A 24,663-nucleotide genomic window follows, 5' to 3' on the forward strand; every position below is an offset into this window, starting at 1 on the left:
GTGCGACGCTGGCATCTCTTCACTGCACGAGTGTCGCGCTGACATCACAGCAACCGCTGTTAACGAGCTTTAACGGGATTCAGTCTGCACGCGATCGACATAACTCACAGCGCAGCTTACGGACCTTCGCTGGAGGTGTCTACAATATAGCGCCCTCAGGGAAGACTAGAAAGCAGTCGCACAGTATATACCCTCGCACGAGGCCAGGCAACTCGTTATCTGGACAATTTACAGAGGGCCATCCGCGGCGCAAACGCGTGCTATCTTCGCAAGAAGTTGGAGAGTTGGTGCACACTCAACTGCGTGCATACGTCGCCGAGTTGTTTTGCTACCTGCGCCCGGAACTTCTGAAGGAAACGAGAGTTGCAAGAGAGTTTGTGGTGCTCGCGACTTCGCGCGCGGGTTTACCGCGTGCTCGTCAATGGTGGAGACCTAACAGCCCTACGAAAAGGTGCGGTGTTTCTGAGCCCCACTTGCGGGAGCAATCTGGTCGCTGTACCAAAGAACCAGCATCTTGACGGAAACGCCCTGCGATTACCCGAAACGTCCGAGTTCGTGCTTGCTTGAAACTGTGCGACCTACGTTCACTTTTTTTTCACCCTTGAAAGTAAGTGTCCAGCGGCAATCACCTGATCACCAGAGACATGGACCATACTAGTGCTTCCACCAATGCCATGTCCTTCAACGGTCTGTCGAAGCAAACTGATACAGTGAGTTCAGCTTCTTCATTTTCATATCCCGTAGCTACTAACGTTCTCGTCTCTTTGCTTTCTTTTTAAGAATCTTAAGCCAGTGACTTACAGAAAATGTCGAAGTACAAAGCGCCTTTTCTTGCAGAACGCGGTTTGCGCAGCTCTTTGTCACTCGTTCAGCCTCGAGGTTTTCATTTCAACTGTCAGATCAATCACAGTTGTGAATAATACCGCAGGCCATGATTGTTTATAGCGTTCTGCATTAATACAGTTGCGAGCAGCCCGGTGTCTCCCACGGTGTGAATCAAATTGTGACGTTTTCTTGAAACCTCGGCTTTGGAACGCAGCAATTCGGTTTATGTAAGTCGTAACGGCACAAAATTTTCGTGTTGCGCAGTTATGTATGTAGAAAACTTGTGGCAGAATGACTGTCGACGGTAATGCGTTAACATCATATCAATATAGCGACACAACATATTGCCACCGTCTAAACGACTTATGTATGATTCGCGTACTGCAGCGAGGCTCCTCTTTCGCGCTTCCCTAGGAACACTCGGCGTCATCTAGAGCCGCCGCCGCGAGGCCTGCGCATGGCCTTCGAAATGCACGGAGCTCGTGCGACGCTGAGAAACGTGTCATGCCAGCTTCTAAAGCGGAAATCAACGCAGCGGATTTCTGCACCGGGGCTTTGCCTTTGGCAAAGGACCTATCAGAAAAGAGTACAACCATTAGCTTGCTGTCACGTGCTTGCCTTTTCTTCTACTTGAAACACCGAGTACCCCCACAACTCACACATGCTTAGATATTGCGCCTCATAAATAAAGTAAACGCAGACGAGAGTTTTACATTTACACACAATGTGCACAAGTTATCTACAAGTGCTAAAGATATTGTCTTTCTTGTCTTTCCATGTGCTGCAGAGCGGAAAGATTACAATGAGAGAATGCAGCGCGGCTAGCATAGGAGTGCAGACAGAGCCTTTAGCGGCGAGGTTGCGCAAGTTCGCCAAAGAGCACCTATTCCTGCTGTCAACGCTAGCAGGCGTCGTTGCCGGCGTGGTGCTGGGCATCGGTCTGCGCCACGCGAGCCCCAGCGAGTCCACCATTGTGCTGCTCGGCATGCCTGGCGAGGTGTTCATGCGGTGCTTGCGCATGCTTGTGCTCCCCATGATGATAGCCAGCATCATCACAGGTGACTATGCACAGATGCCGAACATTCCACTAGCAGTCAAACTTCGCTTAAACGAATTTCAACAAATCTCAGAAATTATTTTCTTTTTATTGATGCTTGCCTCAAGACATAATGTCTGATATCATTGACATGTGGGCAGTAAGGTCTGCGTTTTCTATCAATTGAAGTAGTGTTTCGCGGTATCTGTTGCCGTGTATCCAGTGATCATGGCGCTACGCTCGGCACGGTAGCTGACGCCGGCATGCAAGAGGCGGGAGCATTCCGCCTGTGAGGCTCGATGACTGTGGATTTGCCGGCAGTAAACAGAGCTGGCGTAAGGACCCCACCCGGTCCACAGTCCCTTTAAGAACAACCTCATCTGCGCTATAATAAGGTGACGCAGGAGGGAGCAAACACACGGTGGTACAAGTGTACAGAGAGGAAGTTGCACGGCCTCGGAGTAAGGTGTGGCATAAACATTGAAGGGGGTGATAGAAGGAGTGGGCGGGTGAGCTGTGCATCGTTGATACAAAAGCTCGGAGGGATACAGAAAAGTTAAAAGGGCATTCAAAATAGACTAAACATTATGATTTGACATTGCGCAGGTCATATTTTCATATTTTTCATATTTTCTTTTTTTTTTTTTTTTTGCATTAGCGTGCATGCCTAGAGGCACCAATACATAATCTACTACGACGCTGGGCCAAAAGTGCCTTCAGTTTTCCTAAACAAAATATTGACTTCGTGGCAGGCACTTGTTTGTATGGAGCCTCTTGAGGGAGGCCTCAAGGTCTATTATTGACCCTTTTCGCGGAGCACTTTGTTCTAAAGAAACGAGATGGCGCTTTCGGCAGAGCGCCACACGTCGCCTCAGCGACAGCGCACGAATACGAAGCCATTACCGCTTCCACTTTGTGCGCGATCAGCTGTCGGAAATGGAACTGAGTTTTCGCTAACGCACTGTGTTCCAATCGTGCCGGATTGAATCATGTGGATTGAAGACGTGTGCAGTAGTTGGCCGTAAAAATAGTGATTGGCATATTAAGGAATGGAATGAATTTGTGTAGCCAAGTTCACAGACCGTTGCAGCAACTGTCGTACGTGTTACCGACACTTCAAGATGTACTCATCCACCACCGTTGTGTCGTTAACCTTCAAACAAAGTGCTTCAGCTCCGGGACGCCGGCAAGAGTGAGTACCGCTCGTTAAACAATGACAAAGGGAGTAGCGCCGCTTCCTGTCATAGTACCTTTCGCGCACATTATCTACACACATCTACGCCAACTGGCACGGAATCTTACACCCACTCTATCACCAACGTGTCAATAAGTGAGTGGGCGCACACTCGAACATATGCGCACAATATACACACAATAAATGACTGACTACACCGATAGCGCACGAATGGTCGAAGCTGAATGTTTCGTGACGGTACACAAGAATAAGCGAGTTACTAGCGATAATACATATTTGCTACAAGGTATTACCATGTACAAGACGGCTACGTTTCAAGCCTTGCACGCAACAAGAACAAATCTATCGTAACTGAGCCCAACCGCGAGCGATTAGGCAGAAATAATCACATACTGACCGCACCAAGGAAATTTACTGAGTCAGAAATGTGACAAGCCGCTGCTTCAAAATATTTGCCAAATAAAGAACGAAGAGCAAGACACACTAATTCTGATTAAATTCACGAGCGGAAAGTTTGGATAGCTTGGAATGCATGTTCAATCTCGCTTTTAAAACAAGCACCATACACGCGGCTTGCACCGTTTGAACATAGCTTAATCGGCTTCCAAAGCGCTTTTGCATGTCCTCTGAAGCTGTGGCCAAAGCTTCGTGTTGTCCACCTAGTCACCGTCTACGATATCTCGCGAAACAGAGGTTTGCTAAGCAGCACCGGCGTCATACACACACATTGTAAACGCGGAGGCAACGGAGGCAGTTGAGGCAAGCAATGGACGCGTCCGTAGATGATCAAACATGGCAGCGCCCACGGGATCGCCACGAAAAGGGTGAATAAAGGGGTAATGAGACATACACCCAAACGTAGCTAAGTGCTACAAAGGAAACCCATACGGGTTCCTCGAAAGAAAAGCTTCGCAGTTGAAGAAAAATTCGTCCTGGTATGGGACTCAAACCCGGGACCATAAACTTTGTTTTTCAACTGCGAAGATTTTCTTTCGAGGAACCCGCATGGGTTTTCTTTGTAGCCCTTAGCTACGTTTGGGTTGATGTCTCTTTTTCCCTTCATTAATTACTTCTCTCCACCTTGCCGGTTTCCACAGAACTATTACGTCGAAAAGGGTCAATATGTATACACCACGGTGCGGTTGTTATATACGTCATATATATATATATATATATATATATATATATATATATATATATATACTGGCACAGAGGCCATTATTTTATACAAAAATGGTCTTTGTGGAATGCAACGAAAACCGGGACATGTTATATGCCTGTTAGGTCAGGTTAAGTTGGGTTATAGGTTAGGTCTCTATACTGGCGCGTGTACTTGTTTATCTTTTTCGGGAGACCGCTTTTCACCGTCCTAATGTCATCGCTCAGGGCGGCACGCGCCCGCATGTATCGAAAATTTCTGGAATGTTACCGATGGCTCAATCTGCTGTCTGTTGTCACCGAAGCTTGCGTAATCTGATCGCATGAGCGACGCGAATTGTGTAGAACTTTCTGGAAGACACGCGGCATAAGCGATTACTCTGGAACCTTCGATGACTCATGTATAAAAGCCGAAGCGCTTGACCAGCAGATCAGATTTCGACGATCGCCGACCGTGTCCACCGCTGTCGCTGTGCTTTGAACGTAACTTGCTTTCGTGGGCACAAGTTCGCCCAATAAAAGTTAGTTTCGTCATTCACAGCCTTTCCGCTGGATTATTCACCGCCATTACTACGTGACATTAAAAATTAAATTGAATTATGGGGTTTTACGTGCCAAAACCACTTTCTGATTAGGAGGCACGCCGTAGTGGGGGACTCCGGAAATTTTGACCACCTGGGTTTCTTTAACGTGCACCTAAATCTAAGTACACGGGTGTTTTCGCATTTCGCCCCCATCGAAATGCGGCCGCCGTGGCCGGGATTACGTGACATTAAGCTAGCTTACAAGCGAATACATCATGAGACAAAAGAAACTGCTTAATACGAAGAGCAGAATAGTGGTAAAATGCTGAAAAAACGAAAGTTGCGCTGTGCTAAAACTCAGAGAGATGAAAGTTACTTCCATAGATTACGATGTCGTCATATATGTAATGAGGCGGCGTTCTCTTACACAACTTTGGGGTCATCTTAAAGGCCGTTCAAGTGATAAAAACAAATTATTTCTTTGAGAGCTTGCTCTCTGCCGCAGTTCCTTCCTGTCACTCCGCACGGCACCACCGATTTCTGTACAGAAAAGGTATTCTAGCCGCTTTTCCCCCGAGAACGAGCCATTGTGACTCCTCATTTTTTTACAGGAAGTGCCACTCTGAGCGGCAAGGCGAAAGGCAAGATGGCTCTACTGACTTTTTCCGTCTTCATCAGCACCAGCTTTGTCGCTTCCCTCATCGGACTGGTGTTTGTGACAACGATTCACCCGGGAAGTCCCGAACTCAAGTCGGGCATCGATGTCGAAGACGAGATCCGGGGTGACCCGCAGATACTGGACACGTTCTTGGATCTCGTACGGTGAGCAGCCTCTTCACCTTCAGAGCTATGTCCGTCTCACACGGCTTCTCTTCTTGCTGTGACCGAATCATTCGAATTTTTTTACGTGATCTACTTATAGGGGCGCTACAATAGCGAACCTATCGAATCGAATCAAATATTAGATGAAAAAACGACCCTCCGAATATCAAATCGCATATCGAACATTTTTTCATTTCTAATCAAAGTGAATCTTTAACAACTCGCCCTGTCTGTTTGGTAAAAAAAAGGAAGCGGGAGGAGGTTTATTTAAATATCTCGTCCATGTAATGCCGTTCGCAGTGGGCTTCCGATCAAGTATAAGCGGTCTAAGTAAACGCGGTGTAAGCTAAGTGGTCTAAGCAGTTGATAACCGAAATTATAGTCAACGGAGAAGCTTAGAATTGAGAAACAACTGAAAGGGGACCGTGTCCGGTGCACCATGACAATGACACCAATGAAACACGAGAAAAGCACGTTGCCAGACGCTGAAGCATCAAAGTGCAATACTGCAGCACCGCACATCGTTTAAAGCTATCCAAGCGTGGTGACGCTGTAGAACTGAAAAATTGATTTGCCTAAATAAATAAAAATCGTGGGCTGTTCAGCAAGCGGTGCCTCTCTGCAGCGACCGTGGGTTCTCTGCAGCAGAATCACTGAGAACAGTAACCGCTTTCATCCCTCTTTCTCCCTGTATACTCTAATAAGTGTTGTTATCCCTCACATTGGAACGAAAACACATATGTTTAATGGATTCCCATAATGGATTCTCGATTTGAATACAAATCAAATAGCAAGAAGAAATAGCAAGATTATGAGGCGAAGTCGAATTTGTCAACAACACGAAGCAAAGGCAAAAGCTTTACGTAATAGTTCTGCGAAAACCCACAAGGTGGAGAGAAGTAAATAATTAAGGGAAAATGAGAAATCCACCCAATCGTAGCAATTGCTACAAAGGAATAGAAAGAACTATTCGATTCGTATTCAAATCTTGGAACACTCATGCACTCTCACCTTTTTATCAAAATTTTTAATGAAAAAGAAAAGTTAAAGTTACGCACAAACGTAAAAAAAAATATGGGGTTTTACGTGCCAAAAACACGATGTGCTTATGAAGCACGCCCTAGTGGAGGACTCCGGAATAATTTGGACCACTTGGGGTTCTTTAACGTGCACCTAAATCTAAGTCCGCGGGTGTTTTCTCATTTTGACGCCATCGAAACGCGGCCGCCGTGACCAGAATTTGATCCCGCGCCCTGGTGCTTAGCATGCCGACACCACGCATAAACTTAAAAGTTAGGCATAAAGGACTTCTTTATCAGGAGTCTGTTGATTATTCGAGTATTATAAATGCGTTGCTTCACTCTATGTCCGGTTGCCTTGGACTGTCGCTTCTTTGTATTAACTCTCGCAATGCTAGCAATAGTCAAACAAAACAAAAAAATGAGAAAAAGATCCATAGAAAGGCAGGGAAGTTAACCAGAGACAATTAAGGGAAAATGAGACATCCACCCAATCGTAGCAATCGCTGCGAAGGAAACCCATACGGGTTCATCGAAAGAAAAGCCTCGCAGTTAAAGAATAATTCGTCCGGGTCCGGGACTCGAACCCGGGACCACCGGCTTTCCGGGGAAGCCGCTCTACCATCTGAGCTAACCAGGTGACTAGCAGGTTGTAGGGCGAAGTCGAACTTGTCAACAACTCGAAGCAAAGGCAAAAGGTTTACGTAATAGTTCTGCGGAAACCCACAAGGTGGAGAGAAGTAATTAATTAAGGGAAAATGAGAAATCCACCCAATCGTAGCAATTGCTACAACGGAAAGTCCATTCTCCGCATTCGCGAAGAATGGACTACCAAAGCATTGGAAGATCAATATAGCAAATATATTACGCGGATACTCCAAGAGAATCTTCAAGTGCCACCTAAAACAGGTGTCGGATGGCACTGGTACAACAAGGATGCAACGACAGTGACGACGTGAGCCGCCATCGACTCCTGGCTCATATTTTGCAAAGATTTTTCTTCTTTCAATTCTATTCATTTACTAGTATCTGTCCTATTAGTGCGGGCCGCACATGGTACTAACGCTGCAGCGCGAGCAAATTATCAATACTGAAAAAAAATTGAGAATGGAAAACATCTACGAAGTACGCGATAATGATATTTTTTGGCACGTCCTACATTTAGATACACAGAAAGGTAATAACGAATAGCAGCCTCACCGCTGTAAAAGAAATTACAACGTTACCTCTATAGCGGTACGTTCTCCAAGTTTTACGGGGACAGTCGCAACTTGAATTGAAAGTGGACCGCAGGACGAAGCGCCAGCCGCTTCGAGCCGAATTGCTTGTGCCATGACGGCAGCGCCCTGGGAGTATTTTTTTGAGGGCAGAAACCGGACTGGTGGAGCTTAGTTATTCCGACACCGTCACATAACTTAACCCTTGCGCTTACGACTGTTATGAGCATGGCAGGCTGCGCACATGTGACATCGAAGGCGTGATAAGCGCGTTCACTCAAAGGCGATGTTAGTGCGTGCTCCTGAATGACGTCAGCATTCACCAAACACTAGTTCGAGCCGCGCATGCGCGTCTCCTGCGGAGGCGGCTTATGGCAATATGTTTGGCGTTAAGAGGAAGCTTTAGCTCGGGTGCTGCTATCTAAATACATGTAAAAGGAGAATTCGTTTTTCTCGGCAACCACTGCACCAAATTACCAAATTTGACGAGGTTTGTTGCATTTAAAAGACAAACCTAAAATCTAGTGACTGTTGGTTTCGAATTTTTGAGTTAGGTCGTCAATTTTTTATTAAAAATTGGAAAAAATCGAAAATTTTCAAAAAATGAAACTATCAAGTTTACAACTCTGTAACTCAACCACTAAAAATGATAATACAATTCTGTGAAGTGCATCTAATAGTACATCTAAAGCGGACAAAACTGATATGTTACAAATGAATATAAAAAAATTTAATCATAGGAAAATACAACTTTTGCAAAACCGTTGTAACCAACGTAACAAATTCACGTAAGATGTAAAATGACGTATTGAATTTGTCCGCTTTGAATGAACTAATGGATGCCGTTTAGAGAACCGCGATATCAGTTCTTGATGCAGAGCTATGAATTTGTAAACTTCGTGCTTCTATTTTTTTCGAACGGTCAAATTTTTGAAAATCGTTTAAAGAAAATTCAAGCCCTAAATCGAAATTCGGCTTCCAACAGTCACTAGAATTTAACTTTCTCTTTCAAATGCAACAAATTTCGTCAAAATCTATCCAGGGGTTATCTCATAAAAATGTTTTTGCGTTTTACATGTATTTGAATAGGCCGCGTCGGAGTTGGGCCCGAGCTAAAGCTTCCTCTTAAGTGTAATCAATAAACATGTCGCAAAGTAGTATACCGAAAGATCTACTGAACCTCTAACTCCAGGTTGCTTCGTCATTCTTACCTGGAAGTGCATCATCCATCCTCAATTCCTTTCTTCTTTTAGGAAAGAAAACGCTGTCATTGCTGGTCTTTCGGCGTAAATCTCGCAGCACAAGAATCCAATGTTCGTGATGAACTGACCTTATGGACAGCGCAAGATGACTTCGACGTGGGCAGAGGCGCGGGCGAAGCTTGATTCTTTTCCAGAACAGCGTTGGTCGAAAACGTGGACGGCGCAAAGCGTCGCTTTTCGTAGCCTTGGTGCCAGACGTTCGTACTGGGCTCCACACTGGCCATATGCATGTTACCGTAACCTTCGCATTTAGCATATAAAGCAGGAACCACACAGTCTGATCGGTCCGACTGCCAAGGCGCACAAACGTGAAAACCAGCAGAGCACGCCGCTCCAGAAACTTCTTGGCACTGAACCTTGCTTAGACTTAGCCACAGGGCAACAGATGCGGCCGCACAGCCGGGCATATAGCTGAATCGCGCTGCTCACATGACAGCGCACGTTTCTTCTTATCAAACCTATGTTGGCAGACGCGTTCGACAAGGAGCCACAGGCCATACAGCGTGGCCCTTCAGCCAGCATGTGAACGACATGAGGTGGTGCATACATGGAATTGCGGGGATTCGGTTGGCAGACGCCTCTGGCCGTCGCCGCTGGCTCCCGCTAGACGTGGCAGTGAGCGCCTGTTAATGTGCAGGGCCGGTATTTTGTAGCGATGCCTTTTCCGACTCTATGCTTTTTCAGGCTTTTCGCGCTTGGCCAGTGGTCAGAGCGACGGTCTGCCCACATTATCAACGGGATCAGGCGGCCGTGTGGAATAGCATAGAATAAGGCATAAGGCATCGCTACAAAATAGCGGCCCAGGTCGAGCGCTGTCGTCGAGGCACGACAGGAGCGCCGGCTGCTCCATCGGCCGCGTTAATACTTTTGCGGTCTCTTTGCGGCTTCGGCTGCACTGCTATTGACAGGGCTTTCGTGCGCTTTCTCCTCGATGTCGTTATGGTGGCCAGAAGGGGAAGTGGAAACATTGGCTGCCATAGCGGGGCAGCGGCGGCTAACTCAAGCGGCGAGGAAGCTCGGCGCCAACGCCGATGCTGCCTATTCAACTACGTGTAAAACGCAGAAGTGCTTCTATGAGATGACCCCTAAAACGATTCGAACTAAATATGTTGCACCATATGAGAGAGAAAGTTAAATTCTATAGTTACTGCTGTAAGTGGAATTTCGATTTGAAGCCTGAAATTTTTTTACAAGACTGCTTAAAATTGTTAAGTTCAGAAACAATTGAAGAATTAGTTCCGTAACTCTCAACCAAAACATATAGCGCAGTTCTGTAAACTGCACCCGTTAGAGTATCTAAAGCGGGCAAAATTATCATATAAATTTACAGCTTACGGGAATGTATTGCAGTATTGACAAATGTTTCGCGAACGTCTTACTGACATATAAGGGGTACATTATAGAGCCATCTATAGTACATCAAATTTGTTCGCTATGTGCTATTAGATGCAATTTACAATATTGTGATACCGATTTTAATTGCGAGCTACGAAGTTGCAAACTTGATAATTTCCTTGTCTGAAAATGTGCGATTCTCAACAACTCTACAAAAATATTAACGTCCTAAAATCACAATTTTGCTTTCAACAATCATTATAGTTCAACAGATTTTTTTTTTTAATGAAACACAGCACATCAAAATCGGTGCAGTGGTGGCCGAGAAGATCTATTTCTCCTTTTCCGCGTATATAGATAGCAGCCCCCGAGCTAAAGCTTTCTCTTAACGCTATCACCGATATCTTATTCATACTCGACGTCGCCGTTCCACGTATGGTCTTAGTTGTCCGTAACAATAAGAAAAGGGGCTTAATGACCAATTGCGAATAATAAATTGATCTCTGCAAGAAAGATGACCAGGACTCTGCGGTCGGGGTGCCAGCAGCGGCGATCCTGGACGGGCGGCAATTTCCAGAGCTGCCGAGTAAATGCGCACTTTTGCAAAATGCTGGAACCTTCTTTAGCCGTTTTAAAGCATATACAACGCTTAAGACCTTTTTTTTTAGTACGCGGTCGTTAACTTTCTGGCTACCACATGATAGTACGGTGGTCGTTGAGTGAAGCTATTCGGAATTGTTACGTCACGAGGCACGCACAAACAGACACAGTGTCCAGGGAGTTGAGGACTGCATGTTTAGTTTGGTATATCATGAACGTCACGTAACAATCAGTTATAAATCACAATCAGAAGAAAGCATATGTGCAGGCGCATTTTCGCAACGCGACGAGGCTTCAAATAGCGCATTCGCTGCCGTTTGCCTTCTCTTACCTCGTTCCTCTCCTTTTACGAGGAAATGCAGCCTTGTCATAGCATAAAACTTGATGAGGCTGTTAGCGATATCTAACGACAGGTCAACAAATATTACAGGACCAACGGCTCGGAAGAACGCAATACGCTCCCCCACACAAAGCTCTCAATAAACTCCAGGCAAGGGACTGGCGCCGCCTGCAAACTAACACATACCCACACTTGTCTCGTCTACACGCAATCTCCCCAGACAGTTAGTTATACGTACCGAACATGTCCCTGGTGTAGCAACCACATAGCGACACTCGCGCACATAACACACGAATGCACCGACCGTCCGGGCGACGCAATTTCGCCACGAGTCACAACACACACACTCACTACGTGGTCTTGGGAGGCGAGACTCTCCGAACTGGACCTGGGAAGCCAACTGGCGACCCTCGACCAGGTCCGGCGAGCCGCGATCGCCAGTGGAGCCCTGTCAGAGGGAACCACCCAGGAATAAACCGCGCAACGGCTTCTGCAATAATAAAGTTCCTCCTCCTCCTCCTCCTTCGAGTGTCAAATAACGCAACCAACAAATTCCTGGTCAACGCATAAATCAAGGACACAATGCTGTTTGGTTTCAGTGTGCTGAAGCTGTACGCAAACGAGTCTTCCACGTTTGCGATAAATGTCCGCAGTTAGTCAGATGTGTGAAGCACTCTCTTCACCTCTCAACTTCCTTAATCAAGCAGGCATCCGCAGGCATTTCAGAAACAGGTGACCGAATGATCGCTCTCGAGCACTTTCACGTCACGTTAGGTTTTGCTCTTCATTCTTCGGGCTATATATACGCAGCCTGTTGCGTAATAAATTAATTACTGAATAAGTACTAAACAAGAATTGCTAGTTGATAAATAACAATTAATTAGTTAATCGAATGCAGCAAGTCAAAAAGAAACCTTCCTTCGGAATTCTAGGCATGGGCACCGCGATGACCACTGAATGCATTGGAAAAGAGGTGTCGCTAATACACATGTCACCATCCGAACGAATAAAGTAAGTCTCCAGCTGCACGTGCGCGACATTACTTTTTCCGAGCAACTTAATAGACCCGAACAACGGCTTGCACGAACTTACCTCCAGGCTCAAAGCAGGGAAGGTTCAAAACAGGGAAGCCGTGTGCAGTATAGCTGACTGCAGAAATAGTGACTCGCATATTAAGCAATGGAATTGATCTGTGCGGCAAAAGTTCGCGGACCACGGCTAGAGAAGGACTGCCTGTGTCGCCGGCCGTGCACGATGCGCGGCTCTCCGCGAGGATAAAGAAATTAACTTATCCGCCAGTGTTGTGCGGCTAGCCTCCAGAGAAATTAATTCAACCCCGGAACGCCGGCAACAATGAGTCCCGTTCGTTACATTTTGACAAAGAGATGAGTGTCGTTTCCTAGAATTGTAAGCTTCTCACACGTTATCTACACATCCACCCAAACACACGCTCGAAATTGTGTCCACTCTATCACCTACGCATCAATAATAAGTCAATAATAATAAGTCAATCAATAATAATAATAATAATAATAATAATCAATAATAATAAAACACGGAAGCAACAGAGGCCGCTGGGGCAACTAATAAATGTCTTTACAACGTGATGAAACATAGTGGCTCCTACGTGATCGCGGTCAAAAGGGTTTATACAGGCGATGGTTCTGGACTCCCACAGGTCTTCAGCCGAAATGTCACTGTGACTGCAGCTCAAGTCACAAGCGCATCGCCGGCGAAAGCGCAACAATGAAGTGACTACCCTTGTTATGTGTGTCATGCATCGTGCGAGCCAACATAAGTATGCGCATAGCACTTAAAAGCAATGCCACATCACTGAACAAATAAGCTTATAAGAACTGCGGCGTAAACAAAAGCACGCAACTACAAAGCTCCGAAACGCTAAGGCCCCTATAGGTTGGGAAGCACACGCGTATCGATGCATATAATTTAAACATTTATAATCTCGCAATTAACGAGCGGTGGGAGCAGCAGAGAAATGTTATCGCATCAAGCGACTCTTTTGTAACCGCATATTTGCCAAATTATTTTTTCAGACGCTTGGGGTCGAGATTAATGTAGAGAGGCCCATTTCATTGTCTATTTGAGCAACGTACTTAAACTGCTAGTTTTCAGGCTGACTGAAGGTGCCATTATATCAAGAAAACTGTCTTTTCGTTCTCATCAACAGCTGTTTGCTTTTTCTTCCTGATAAATATTTATGATTGTGTCAGATAGTTCTTCTTTCTGGTTGCTCTTCAGCCTGAGCATAATGATTTCGGCATGTAATTGCTTACTCTTTCTTTTTCAGTAACGCGTTTCCAGAAAACCTGGTAGAAGCCTGCGTTGAACAGGTGAGTGCTTGAGGCCTTCTTATTGCAAGTAATGGTACCTTGGCTGAAGCCGCTTCTTCATCGGTGAAGAGAGCTAGGTGCGTGACCATTTTAATTCGGAACCTCGCTGAATAAGAAAAATAAACTGGCCTTCCAAAGCCCGGTTTTCTTTTTTTTTTTTTAGGTTCTTGTCTGTCGTGTAAAGCCTGATTTACCAAGTTATTTCGTGATTATCGATAATACCACTGAAACCGAAGCACATGCATCACGCGGGTATAATATAGAAATTGTTGATCTCAACTTTAAGATGTCATCGTAACTGAATTTTCTTTTTTATCTTTTTTTTTCTTTTTTATGTTATCATTAAGGGTGTGCCGCAACGCCGCGACCACTTAGCTGCTCGAGGCGAAGGTTTAGGAAAGAGGCGATCACGATCTAATTTTAACGCGTTCCTCCTTAGTTAGCAGGAACGTCGGGTGCACAGTTGTCTCAGCGCATTATGACCTGGAATAAAAACGAGAAAACAAGCAACGCTGGCTTTTAACATTCCTCATGCAAATATTCCAAAATATCACAGCACCACAGCGCATTTTGGAGGAATAGCCCAAAAGTTGCAGTGTAAGCCGCTCGAGCTAGACCGTTAGAGTGCTGCCAGCAGCAATTTCCGTTCTTCCTATTCCTTATACAGTTCGGTAAACAATCACTTCCTGCTACTGAGATGACGTTGCATAGTTGAGTAACTTGGGCCAGCTCCTGTTGTAAATTGGCATCACTGTTTTATTTTTGTCTCTCTTCGTCGCTAGGGTTACACGTCATACGAGAAGAAAAATCTCTCCATTAAAGGAGAGCCTCCGAAGGAGATTCTTAAGAAACACTGGTCACGGAGAACTGGCACCAACTCTTTGGGTGAGTGGTCACATGTCGTTTAGAGTGAACGGTATTACAACGCCCTTCGGTATACGTTATCGCTACCCGTGTGAATTGTTATTATAGTAAAGGTGCGGACTTCTTTTATCTGCGCTTATTTAAAAATATAGTTGCACTTTCCATGTTAACTGCTAAAGAGCAGTATGTCCTCGCCCGTCGGAATGGCTCCGACAAGGTTCCAGTACTTCTCGCAAGAATTCTTCATCCCTTAAAAGCGCACTACATGTGCGCTACTGGAGAAATTATTGGAAATCGCCGCAGCATATCAATTAAATTCATGTTAAACGTGCAATGAGACGTATTTAGAAGGCACAATAACCATGCACTTAAGCTTTTCCTCATAATGTCATCTTGGTGTCATTTCCTCTCAGTTTATTCTCAATGTCCTTGCGCCTATATGGCTACTCGTCTGGCACATATCGGAATCATGGGCTACGGTTGCATGAATAATCACTACTAAGCAGTTCGTTATATGTGAATGTTCTCTTCGGAGCTTCTACAAACATAGCCGTGCCCAATGTTTTCTCCTCTCGTGCTTTCCAGGCCTGATAGTCTTCTGCGTCGTGTTTGGGGGTGCGCTCGGCACACTCGGACAACCCGTCGAAATTCTGAAGCAGTTCTTCGCGGCTCTGGATGCTGCCATCATGAAAATTGTATACCTAGTCATGTGGTATGTTACGCACTTTTCTCATGCGATTCCGAAAAAAAAAATAAAACTACAATGAGCCCCTACACTTTTGCTGACTACAAAAAAAAAAAAAAAGACGTCTAAACGTGGCATCACCATGCACATGTGCCATGTCACCGCAGACAACTTGCTTCCGTTCTGAAGTCCCATTACAGAAAAGTATAGGTCAGCGCATTTGGTCAGCGGAGCGTGCTCTTGTATACAGCCGACTCGTCAGTCTGGGAATGGCTTTTTTGTACTCACTTTATACAACACCCAGTCATCTTTTGACGCGGTGTTGCAAAGGTCAACCTTGCCCAAAGGCCCGAAGAATGCTGTTACCGTAGGACAAATAACACGTTTCCTCCTCGAGAGGCTTCTTGTTTGCTCCCTTCAGAGATCGGTGACACACAGAGCTTTCTAGCAAAATTACTAGTGGAAACTCTAGAACTCCATTATTTTATCCATCATTGAGATGATGGACAGTACATGGATTTGTGCAATATTTCTGCTCGTTGCGTCAGACGTTCTTGCGCCTTTCTAGCTCTTACGCTTTATCTGCCTTCATTGGCTTAAATTTTTAAGCAATCATGTTTTTCTTATAAGCATGAAAGCAGCCAGCCTCTGCGCCCATGCATATATGATCATCGCGAATTGTTGCATTCATAATGCAATGGTTTGCTGAAAATGATCCGATTGCAATGCCGCGCAGTAGTTTGAAGCCAGGAGGACGAACTCTAGGCAAATCAATTTAGCACCTATATCATTTCCATGCTGAATGAACCGCTAGGCTTGTAACTCTCGTTCACCCTAGCGCCAGATTTTTCTATAGTGATTTTTTTTAAACTCTAATGGTCGACCACGGCCTCTGATACCAGGCAACGCGCAGTGTACTCGCAGCCCAATCTCGAAAGCTACGGGCCGACCATTCTCAGCAGGGTTTTCTCAAAACAAGACCTAGCTGATTTAACACTCACTTAGCGCAGCTCTCAACTGTCTTCTAGACCAAAGGACAAGCTAGCGACTCTTCTAGCAGTCTACACACGCCCTGAAAGCTCATAACGCTTATCTATGTAATAACGCAAATTAATTTATAAACTTGACTTCGCTGTCTTTTTTTCTGCAGGTTGACTCCCGTCGGAGTGATGAGCCTGTTGTGCGCCCGCATACTGTCTGTGGCGAGCATCGCGACACTCTTCCAGCAGATGGCGCTGCTCATCGCCACCGTGCTATCGGGCCTCGCCGTCGAGCTGTTCGTAGTCGAGTGCCTGCTGTACTTCGTGGTGACGCGGAAGAACCCGTTCCGGTTCCTCGGGAAGCTCGCGTACGTCGCTGTGTGCGCCTTCGTCACGGCCGCCAGGTACGCGCGCAGCGCCTGCGTCGTTTCGAAATCGGTGCGACGACGGGGTGCAAGCGAGAGGGAACGCGAGGCAACTTCGAAAACGCAAGCAAACGACAAGCCAGCGGTAGGAAGTCGAACTCGCGACCTCCGGATTGCGCGTGCGATTCTTGGTATATGTTGATAAGCCGTGGCGGAGGTTCGCTCCGTCCAGTTTTATACGGTATTCGCGTACGCGTGCTATATCTACAATCGGCCCGAGCGTGTTAGTCGGCATCACTCACGACCAAGGTGGCCGATGTGAATGAAACGCTCTCTCAACTGCAGGCGTCACGTACGCACGCAACCTTAGTGGTAGCCATCTGGCAAATAAACCTTTCGTTAGGCTCCCACCGGTGAAAAAAAAAAAAGTTGTTTATTCTGCCGTCTTAATTTCTCTTCGATGTTGGACCGGAGCCTGAACTGTATTAATTTCTATGAAACTAGAGTCATTGCTCCCGAAAAATATATTAATGCGTGGCATTTATTTCCAAAAATGAAAAAGAAGCCTACTGCTGGGTTCCAGTTTTATGCTATACATCCAGCTCACTGACACGGGTATCCAATGACTTGCGCGAGATCCCTTGTACTCTGTTTCGACAGGTTGCTTCCTCCCAACCAAGAGGAACCTGAATAACTTCTCTAAATTCTATGTGACTCCCCAGGGGGTACTTCCGGAGCTTCACCTGAAGATATCCCTATTTCTCCATATTTTCTCGAATTATACAAGGGGCATACAGTGTTTACCCGCTGCCCTCGGAGAATTGGAGCCGCACAGCCTTCAGATTTGTCAGAAACGTGGGAGTTCGTGAAAAGTTTTATGGTTACGCGAGGGTTAGTCACGACGTTGTACAAGCGTTATAAGTATGGTTTCCCGGTGTCCTGAGAGGAACACTTGTGACACTGAGTCTAAATCTACACGAAAAGAGGTCGTTGCCAAGTTGCCTGCGTGGGTCACGTTTTAAAGCACATGTGTTTTAATTACAGGCGACTGAAATTATTAATGTATTTGCTCGAAAGATACAACTTCGCCCTAAATTGAGGTGTGATTCTGCAAGGGTGCACAAGTCTACTAGTGTGTCGTCTTTTTTTTTCCGTGCCTCTTTTCGTAAGAGCTCTCAGTAAAGTTTTGTTCGACAGAAATGTTTAATCCGTAAAATTAAGATATCGCGCGCATTACGAAACTTATGGCTTATGGGCGGGGACAGAAAATTCGTTCGGAACATAGACAAACTCGTTGAACCACGTTTTGTGAAATCTAATTTGGAGTGTATTACGTTCGTAGAAGCCTGCGGACGGGAGTGTCCCTTGAACCGCTGTCAAACGTTTTGAAAGATGGCGGGCGCCCTTAATCATTCGCATGTTTGCTATACGTTTGCCGCTTTATGATTCACCTTCGTAAATACGAAACGTCACGTCCGTCGCAATGATCGTGTCTGCCACGCATGCGCAGTGCTCCCGTCATGCCGCTGACGCTTAACTGCCTGGAGGAAAACTGTGGAATCGACAAACGCGTCACGCGCTTCGTGGTGCCCATTGGCGTCACCGTGAACATGAATGGTACAGCGGTCTTCATCACAGTCTGCAGCATCTTTATCGCCCAGCTCAACGACATTGCCCTCACGTCGGGAGATTACTTCGCCATCGTGTAAGTGCGCGCGGTGGCGTCGATGGCCATGCGCGAATGATTAGACAGTTTTAGCAGAGCGTTTGCTTGCGCTCCGCTCCGCACACGTTTCACGCGCACCGGTGGCTGCACAGAATGCATTGATTTCGCTTATCTAACAAGAGCGTCTTCGAGAGATGCCACTTACGTGCTCTCAGCTTGGCGGTAAAACGATTACGAAAGCAACTACACGCTCCCTGACGCACCGCTAAATCAGTTTCCTAGCGGCACGTGGCCAGCGTCCCACGTTCCGCTGCCGCTATGTGTGCTGTGCGCAGGCGCGTCAGTGTTCCCAGTAGCGTTTTGCTGAGCGGCTGCGTGCCAATTGTTGTGATATTCCGGTCTGAGCGGAGCGGACCGTAAACGCTCTGCTAAAACTCTCTATTATTGCTATTCTCTGCGTTTAGTATAGGCAGCATCCAGTTTTATAGCTTTTAGCCCTTTTCGTGTCCTCTTCCTAAGCATGAAGTCGCGCGCCACCGGCCTCTCACGTCTCTCTGCTGCACAAAATCAAAAGCGACAAAAAGTTTATTGAAATGTTTGCTGGAAGATAATTCCTCTGTACTGCTACTCTTCATTGGAGCTCAGGAGAAAAGGTGCGCTGGTGAAACTAGAGAAGCACGAGCAATAAGCATACAGTAATACAACGGACTAAATAGGTGGCATAAAATACAGAACATGCGCAGTGCCTCGGACAAGTTCACTTGTGCAAAGTGTGCGCACTCGAACACTGTATGCACACTCTGCACAAAAGCGCTTGGAAAAGTGAAACTATCTGCACAATAACAATGTAGCCCACCCGATCCCGAACAGATAGAGAAAAGCAACTTCCAGTATCGTGGTGGTGGTGGTGGTGTTACAGTCGGTTTTAGCTTGGCAGACGAGGCCGGCACCTCTGTTGGGGACAGGCCATGTCCATGGCGCTTTCCAGCTCCGGGCCTCGATAAAAGAGATAAATAATTATTGAGACCAAAGCCTCATGGGTTAAAAAATCCGTTGTCCTGTCATACCCTCTACTTTGGTGAGACCAAAATTCAATGGCAAAATTTATGGAGCTACCATTGATGGTCGAACCCAGGATCATTGGTGGGAGGCGAACCCACGACCTTTGGTGGGAGAAAACAAGTAACAGGGAGTAACAACGCATTCGAATGAAAATGTCAGGTAATTTATTGAATGTTTCGCAAGCAAGTGCGCTTTCGCCTTCATTATCTTTAGCGTATGCTAAAGTGACCGTCAACTTTTTCACTTCATCGGCTGCAATGGACAGTTTTAGCTTAACTAAGAAATTTTCTCCCGTGCTCTCCCTCAAAGTACTTCCGACGAAGGAGCTTGAGAACTTCGTTATAACAAAACGAGATGTAATGAAATAATGTACATAACGAAGTAAATGAAATTCCCCTTGAAATCCCCACAGTCATCCGTGTATTTAACATCTCGTTGTAACAAAGTGAAATTGTCTTGCCAATGGATATAATGAACTAGATTCGTTTCCAAAACTAAAAAATTCCAGACCGCTGCCCGCCGAGTACATCGCTTTCCGCGGGGTTTCCGCGGGTTCGGCACTCGTTCGCCGCGACATTTCAAAACTCCTGCGTCTCCACGTCGAATACATCGTCGAGCAGCGCTGATATTTCGTACAGCCTCGCGTAGCCTTGCTGCGCACAAGCAGCAACTCACTACCGAACGCACTTGTTCACTGACCTCCCTTTCTTGCGCATGCCTGGCTGCGCGAGACACGCGGCAAAGCGAAGGACGCGCTGCGGTGCGAAAGATTAGTGGATTCACTTCTATCGCGCGGGGCGCCGTGGAGGCAGGCGCAGCTGGGCATGCCTCCGAGATCGCATTGGCATCGGAATAGCGAACGTAGCCAGAATAGCCAAGCCAAGCCGGAATAGCGAAGTTCGCTTGGCTCCTCGATCACACAGCGCAGCACTGTGTTGTGTTGCACGTGCCGATCGACCGCGACGCGCCAAGTGGAAAGCGAACGTGAAAGACCGCCACAATGGAACACGTGTCGTAACGTGTTGCACACGCCGGATAATCTTGTGTTAATTTATTTAAATTTCATCGCCTGCGTGGCCGTGTAATGGTCCCGCGTGCCAATAGGCCGTCTTCTAATTTCCATCTTTAGAATCGTGCACCCCATTCCGCATGTACTGCATTAAATGGCAATAACGGATATAACGAAATAACGGATATAACAAAGTAATTTCGGCTCCCCTTTCAACTTCTTTATAACGAGGTTCGAGTGTACCTAACTTAACTTACTGGTATTTAGAACGCCTTTGGGAGACTCCGAAGCAACAAACAACTTTATTTTATCCTTGCGCAGCATTTCAGCTACAGCTGTCAGTGTGGCGTCGACATCCGTTCCCAGCTCGGCGCTGTTTCTCATGGTGATGACATTGTCAGTCATCGGTGCCCCAGTCAGTGACGTCAGCCTTCTCTTCACCGTCGAGTGGCTGCTGTAAGTACATATAAGCTATGGAACACAGTCGTTGCTCTTCCAGTTTACGGTGAAATTCAGACGGCGACTGACGGGAGAAAGAAAACGTTAAGTTGCTGATTCTTTTACTACAACTTCAAAATAAAGTGTCTATCATTGCCCGTTTACCTATTTCTCCGCTTCCATACATCGCCACTAACGTGACAGCAGCGGCCGCATTGAAGTAAATGAGAATGGTATGTTGCCATAACTCAGCAGTGACTCTCTTTCAAACCTCTATTGAAAGGTGCGTTTAAACAAGTCGTTGTTGATCATTTAAGGCAACGCGCATACGTCTCATACGCTTGAAAGAAAATAATTATATATCATTATATGCGATCCTCTTAAAGACTCATATGTTGCTGTACGACTAGTCACATGAGAAGATTGGATATTGAGGCTGGGTGCGTTTGAATATTTTGGATACCTACTGGTAAAAGGCAGAGGGATCTCTGGTCTTGTAGATGCTCTCATTTATGATATTACAGCAGGAATGAACGAACCTAATTACGTCAGCGCCTTCTTAACACACATTGTACGGAAAAGCATGCCAGTCGCCCGCTTGCTTCTGAAAAAGCAGTATCATTTCTCAGATGTTAATATTTTTTCGAAGGACAAAAAAAAGATCTTGCGTATTTTAATAGAAGTCATCAAATTGTTAAGTTTAGTTCAATCAGAACAGCAATTAACAGCACAGTTAAAAAATTTCGGACAATTTGTCATTAACAACACCTGCATAGATGAGAAACGTAAAGGTGACATCATTTTATCGTCACAGCAATGAATACGCCTGAATATCTGTTCAGCGACACGACCAAAAAGCTGGAATTCGGTGTTTAACTTTTGCAGTTCATGCTCATCTATCAAGCAGGAAGAGCTGTAGCTGGCATAAAAGAAAGGTCGCAATAGTTACTGCGTGCTGTGTTGTATGATCAAATCAACCGAAACAAATGGCAAGTAAGACGATTAGGGGAAATAGGACACCGAACTACGTATTGTTTCCCAGATGTTGAAGCCTCTCTAATTCACAAAGGATATAGTTCGGGATGCCACGAGACAGTCACATTACGCGCATTTCTGACTAATCCCGTGCTCTCATTAATTGTGCTCCCCACCTTCACGCAGCGACCGCGCACGGACGACCAACAACTGCTTGGGCGACTGCGTCACCTGTGCGGTGGTGGATCACGTCTGTTTCCGGAAGAAGGCGTCCGAGCTAAGTGAGGTGGTGGTCGTGTACGACGAAGCCAGCGAGAAGCTGCAGGACTCGACCTTATGAAGATCGGACACCGCGCGAACACCGTGACTTCGTCGCCCGCTGAGCTGTACTTTTCTCAACCCAGTTGTTATCGTCATCATTATAAAAATAGACTGATACCGTCCGTAGAGACCGTGCACACTTCTTCATTTTTATTTAAACTGGTCTTTTCGCGTGTAGATAGTATGTGAACATTCTATAAACCATAGAGTGCATATGCTTGTCTGCGTTCGTATGCGGTATGCTGTTTGCGGTACACTGGAGCCATATACGGAGCCATATACGTAGAGCTTAGCATAGGATAAGGTTCCTCGATGGGAGCGCCGCCCCCTGCTGTGGCATCGAGGCACCCTAGCGTAGGAGCGCGCGTAGCGCCGTCTTGTGCTCGTTTGTTTAACCACAAGTCATCAGATACATCCCTTTTTTTTTTTTTTGCCGTTGTTCTCGTGGAATAATAATATAGCCACTTTGCATTCTCACTCTGCTCTACCGTAGCTAACAGCAGCTATGCTGCTACATCTATGTAGTTACCAAAGTAGACGCTGTCCACTGGCACTGCGATGGTCTTGTGTTTGCGGAACATGCTTTCTGCAAGTTCCCGCTTGCATGTGTGTGCCACCAACACATCTGCAGCTCGCAGAAGAAGATGCGTTCCTAGCGCTTTTGTAAACGTGCCGAGTCTTCTCTATAGTGGCGCTGAGAAAGTAACAGACAGTCCACGATTCCTTTTATGCGTCTCAGACGATTTATTGTTGGTAATGAATGAGGAACAATGTGGTGTATCATAGTGCTCACAATAAAGGAACACGGCTCGCTTCACGACTAATATTTACATTTGTTCGTACAGACCATTTCATCTTCGATTCATTTGAGGCAGTCAAATCTGTCTGTACATTTGCTCAACTCTTACGTATGACCATGCCACAACGCCGTGCGTTGGGCAGTACAGTTAGGAAGCTTCTATGCGATGGTGCGCCCCGGAGGTCTACATAGAGTGGTCTGTATGACACAAGCGACAACAGCTAGACCTCCCATACATCACAGTGCGTTGGCAAGCCCCGGTGTGTCGTCCAGAAAGGCAAAGAGGACTTGCTCGAGCACCCACTCTATGGCTAGATAAATCGGAGTCGTCCCACAGTCACAAAATACACGTGTCACGCGCAGGCAGCCTCGGACGTTAACCTATGCGCGGGTCGATCAGGCGTCCTTCGTTGAACTTTCGACACACAGAGTTAAGCAGCGGGTTCTTCACACCACAAACACCATTGAAGTCATCCATGTCGATATTGAACACCATCACGCCTCCGTAGTCCTGTTCGAGCACGAAATCCACCTGTAAACAGCAGCACGTGTGAGACATCTCTTGTTTTGCGACGACTGCCTCACAAGACGCTTCAAGTTCATGACAGTTGTTCAAACCACAACCGCGCCCGATCTCAACATTGTGTAGTGAGAGAACACTACACAGAGGCAGTAGAAACAGCCCTACATTCGTTAATGTTTTGCAACAAAAACAAAGTTGCTGCTTTACTCCCTCTGTATACGCAAGTCAATTTTCCGGAGCCCTTCTACAACTCAGTACGCGAAAACAAAGATGTTTGGCTTTAACTTCGACTAAGCGAGCTCCACTATCACAGTCTGGCACTGGCAAATCTTTTGTGTAGAGTGAAAAGCAGAAACTACTCGTACATATGCGCACGTACCTTTGCAGAGACACTCTCTTCGTCTTCGTATCCAACCCACTGGTCACCGCGATAGGCGTAGGGACACTGTCCAACCTCGTCGTATTCCCGTCTCCAGGAGAGCATCGTGATGTCCATGCAAACCTGCGCAGTTAGATGGCACATCACCACTGGTGGCAAGGGCTTCGAGATTGTTTCACCGTCAATAAGCGAGCTTCAAGAGTTCAAAGCCTCGGTCCCTATAGTACCCCACATACCGCTATAGTGCTCACTACGGAGTGGTAGACATGCTCGCCGTAAACTGCAGAAACTTACTCTTAATTTCCAAGCTAGGAGCGTACCCTTCCCTTTACATGCATCCAACCAAAATAAGGGGGGGGGGGGGGAGGGGGGCGACATTGCCGTAATTGTTGCGATTACGAAATATGTGTGTGTTTTAACGCGCGGGGTTCCCACGATAAGCATACCTACTATCGTTCACTGTGCGCCGTTGGCGTCAATGGATTTTACACATAGCGCTAGCCCACGGCGCATAACGTTTCACCACCTCGGCATGAAATTGACTTCCTCACAGTGGCACATTTTTATTTTATACGATGACCTTGCGCTATTGTGCCGACAGATAGCGAGAGAGATTCTGACGGCACACCTCTGAAACCATCAATTCAGTTATTTGTCGAGTTTCTTACGCTCCTACTTTATTGGTGTTAATCTCTCTCCGTTTCCTTTCTGGTTCATTTCGTTTCCCTTCTTATTCTAGGCTTCCGTGTAATCACGTGAATGGGCCAGAGAAACATCGATTCTATTGCGTTTAACGATACTCTGCACCTACTGGTGTTTCCAACTGTTAACTTAATAAAGGCATTTTCTCTCCTCTTGACTGTGTGACACTCTGTGCCGTATTACGCAGGGGAAAAAGGGGGAAGCTACATTA

General features: G+C 46.2%; 2 protein-coding genes across 3 annotated transcripts in view; one reads left to right on the plus strand and one right to left on the minus strand.

Moving 5' to 3' along the window:
• On the plus strand, nucleotides 1-22,866 carry LOC126541590 (putative sodium-dependent excitatory amino acid transporter glt-6). Its single transcript, XM_050188418.3, has 10 exons — nucleotides 1-710; nucleotides 1,613-1,883; nucleotides 5,350-5,560; nucleotides 13,642-13,684; nucleotides 14,467-14,569; nucleotides 15,134-15,260; nucleotides 16,384-16,617; nucleotides 18,089-18,283; nucleotides 20,637-20,771; nucleotides 21,915-22,866. The coding sequence occupies exons 1-10, from the start codon at nucleotides 645-647 to the stop codon at nucleotides 22,066-22,068; spliced, it is 1,539 nt and encodes a 512-aa protein (XP_050044375.2). The 5' UTR covers nucleotides 1-644; the 3' UTR covers nucleotides 22,069-22,866.
• LOC126541588 (endochitinase-like) overlaps nucleotides 22,770-24,663 on the minus strand; it is a 16,753-nt gene continuing 14,859 nt past the window's right edge. For both annotated transcript variants that reach the window (XM_050188413.3, XM_055076760.2), the window contains 2 exons: nucleotides 23,751-23,873; nucleotides 22,770-23,380 (listed from right to left, as the gene is read on the minus strand). In XM_050188413.3, coding sequence (XP_050044370.2) covers nucleotides 23,225-23,380; nucleotides 23,751-23,873 — 279 coding nt within the window. In that variant the 3' untranslated portion in view covers nucleotides 22,770-23,224. The remainder of the gene's footprint in view (nucleotides 23,381-23,750; nucleotides 23,874-24,663) is intronic.

This window comes from Dermacentor andersoni, chromosome 2 (genome assembly GCF_023375885.2).
Source record: "Dermacentor andersoni chromosome 2, qqDerAnde1_hic_scaffold, whole genome shotgun sequence".
Taxonomy (NCBI): Eukaryota; Metazoa; Arthropoda; class Arachnida; order Ixodida; family Ixodidae; genus Dermacentor; species Dermacentor andersoni.

What these genes read in the sequence shown, in the direction of transcription:
- LOC126541590 (XM_050188418.3), top strand. Translation starts at nt 645, where the DNA reads ATGGACCATACTAGTGCTTCCACCAATGCCATGTCCTTCAACGGTCTG. An exon ending in GATAGCCAGCATCATCACAG is followed by an intron (nt 1,884 to 5,349) that starts GTGACTATGCAC and finishes ATTTTTTTACAG; the next exon opens with GAAGTGCCACTCTGAGCGGC. An exon ending in GGAGATTACTTCGCCATCGT is followed by an intron (nt 18,284 to 20,636) that starts GTAAGTGCGCGC and finishes ATCCTTGCGCAG; the next exon opens with CATTTCAGCTACAGCTGTCA.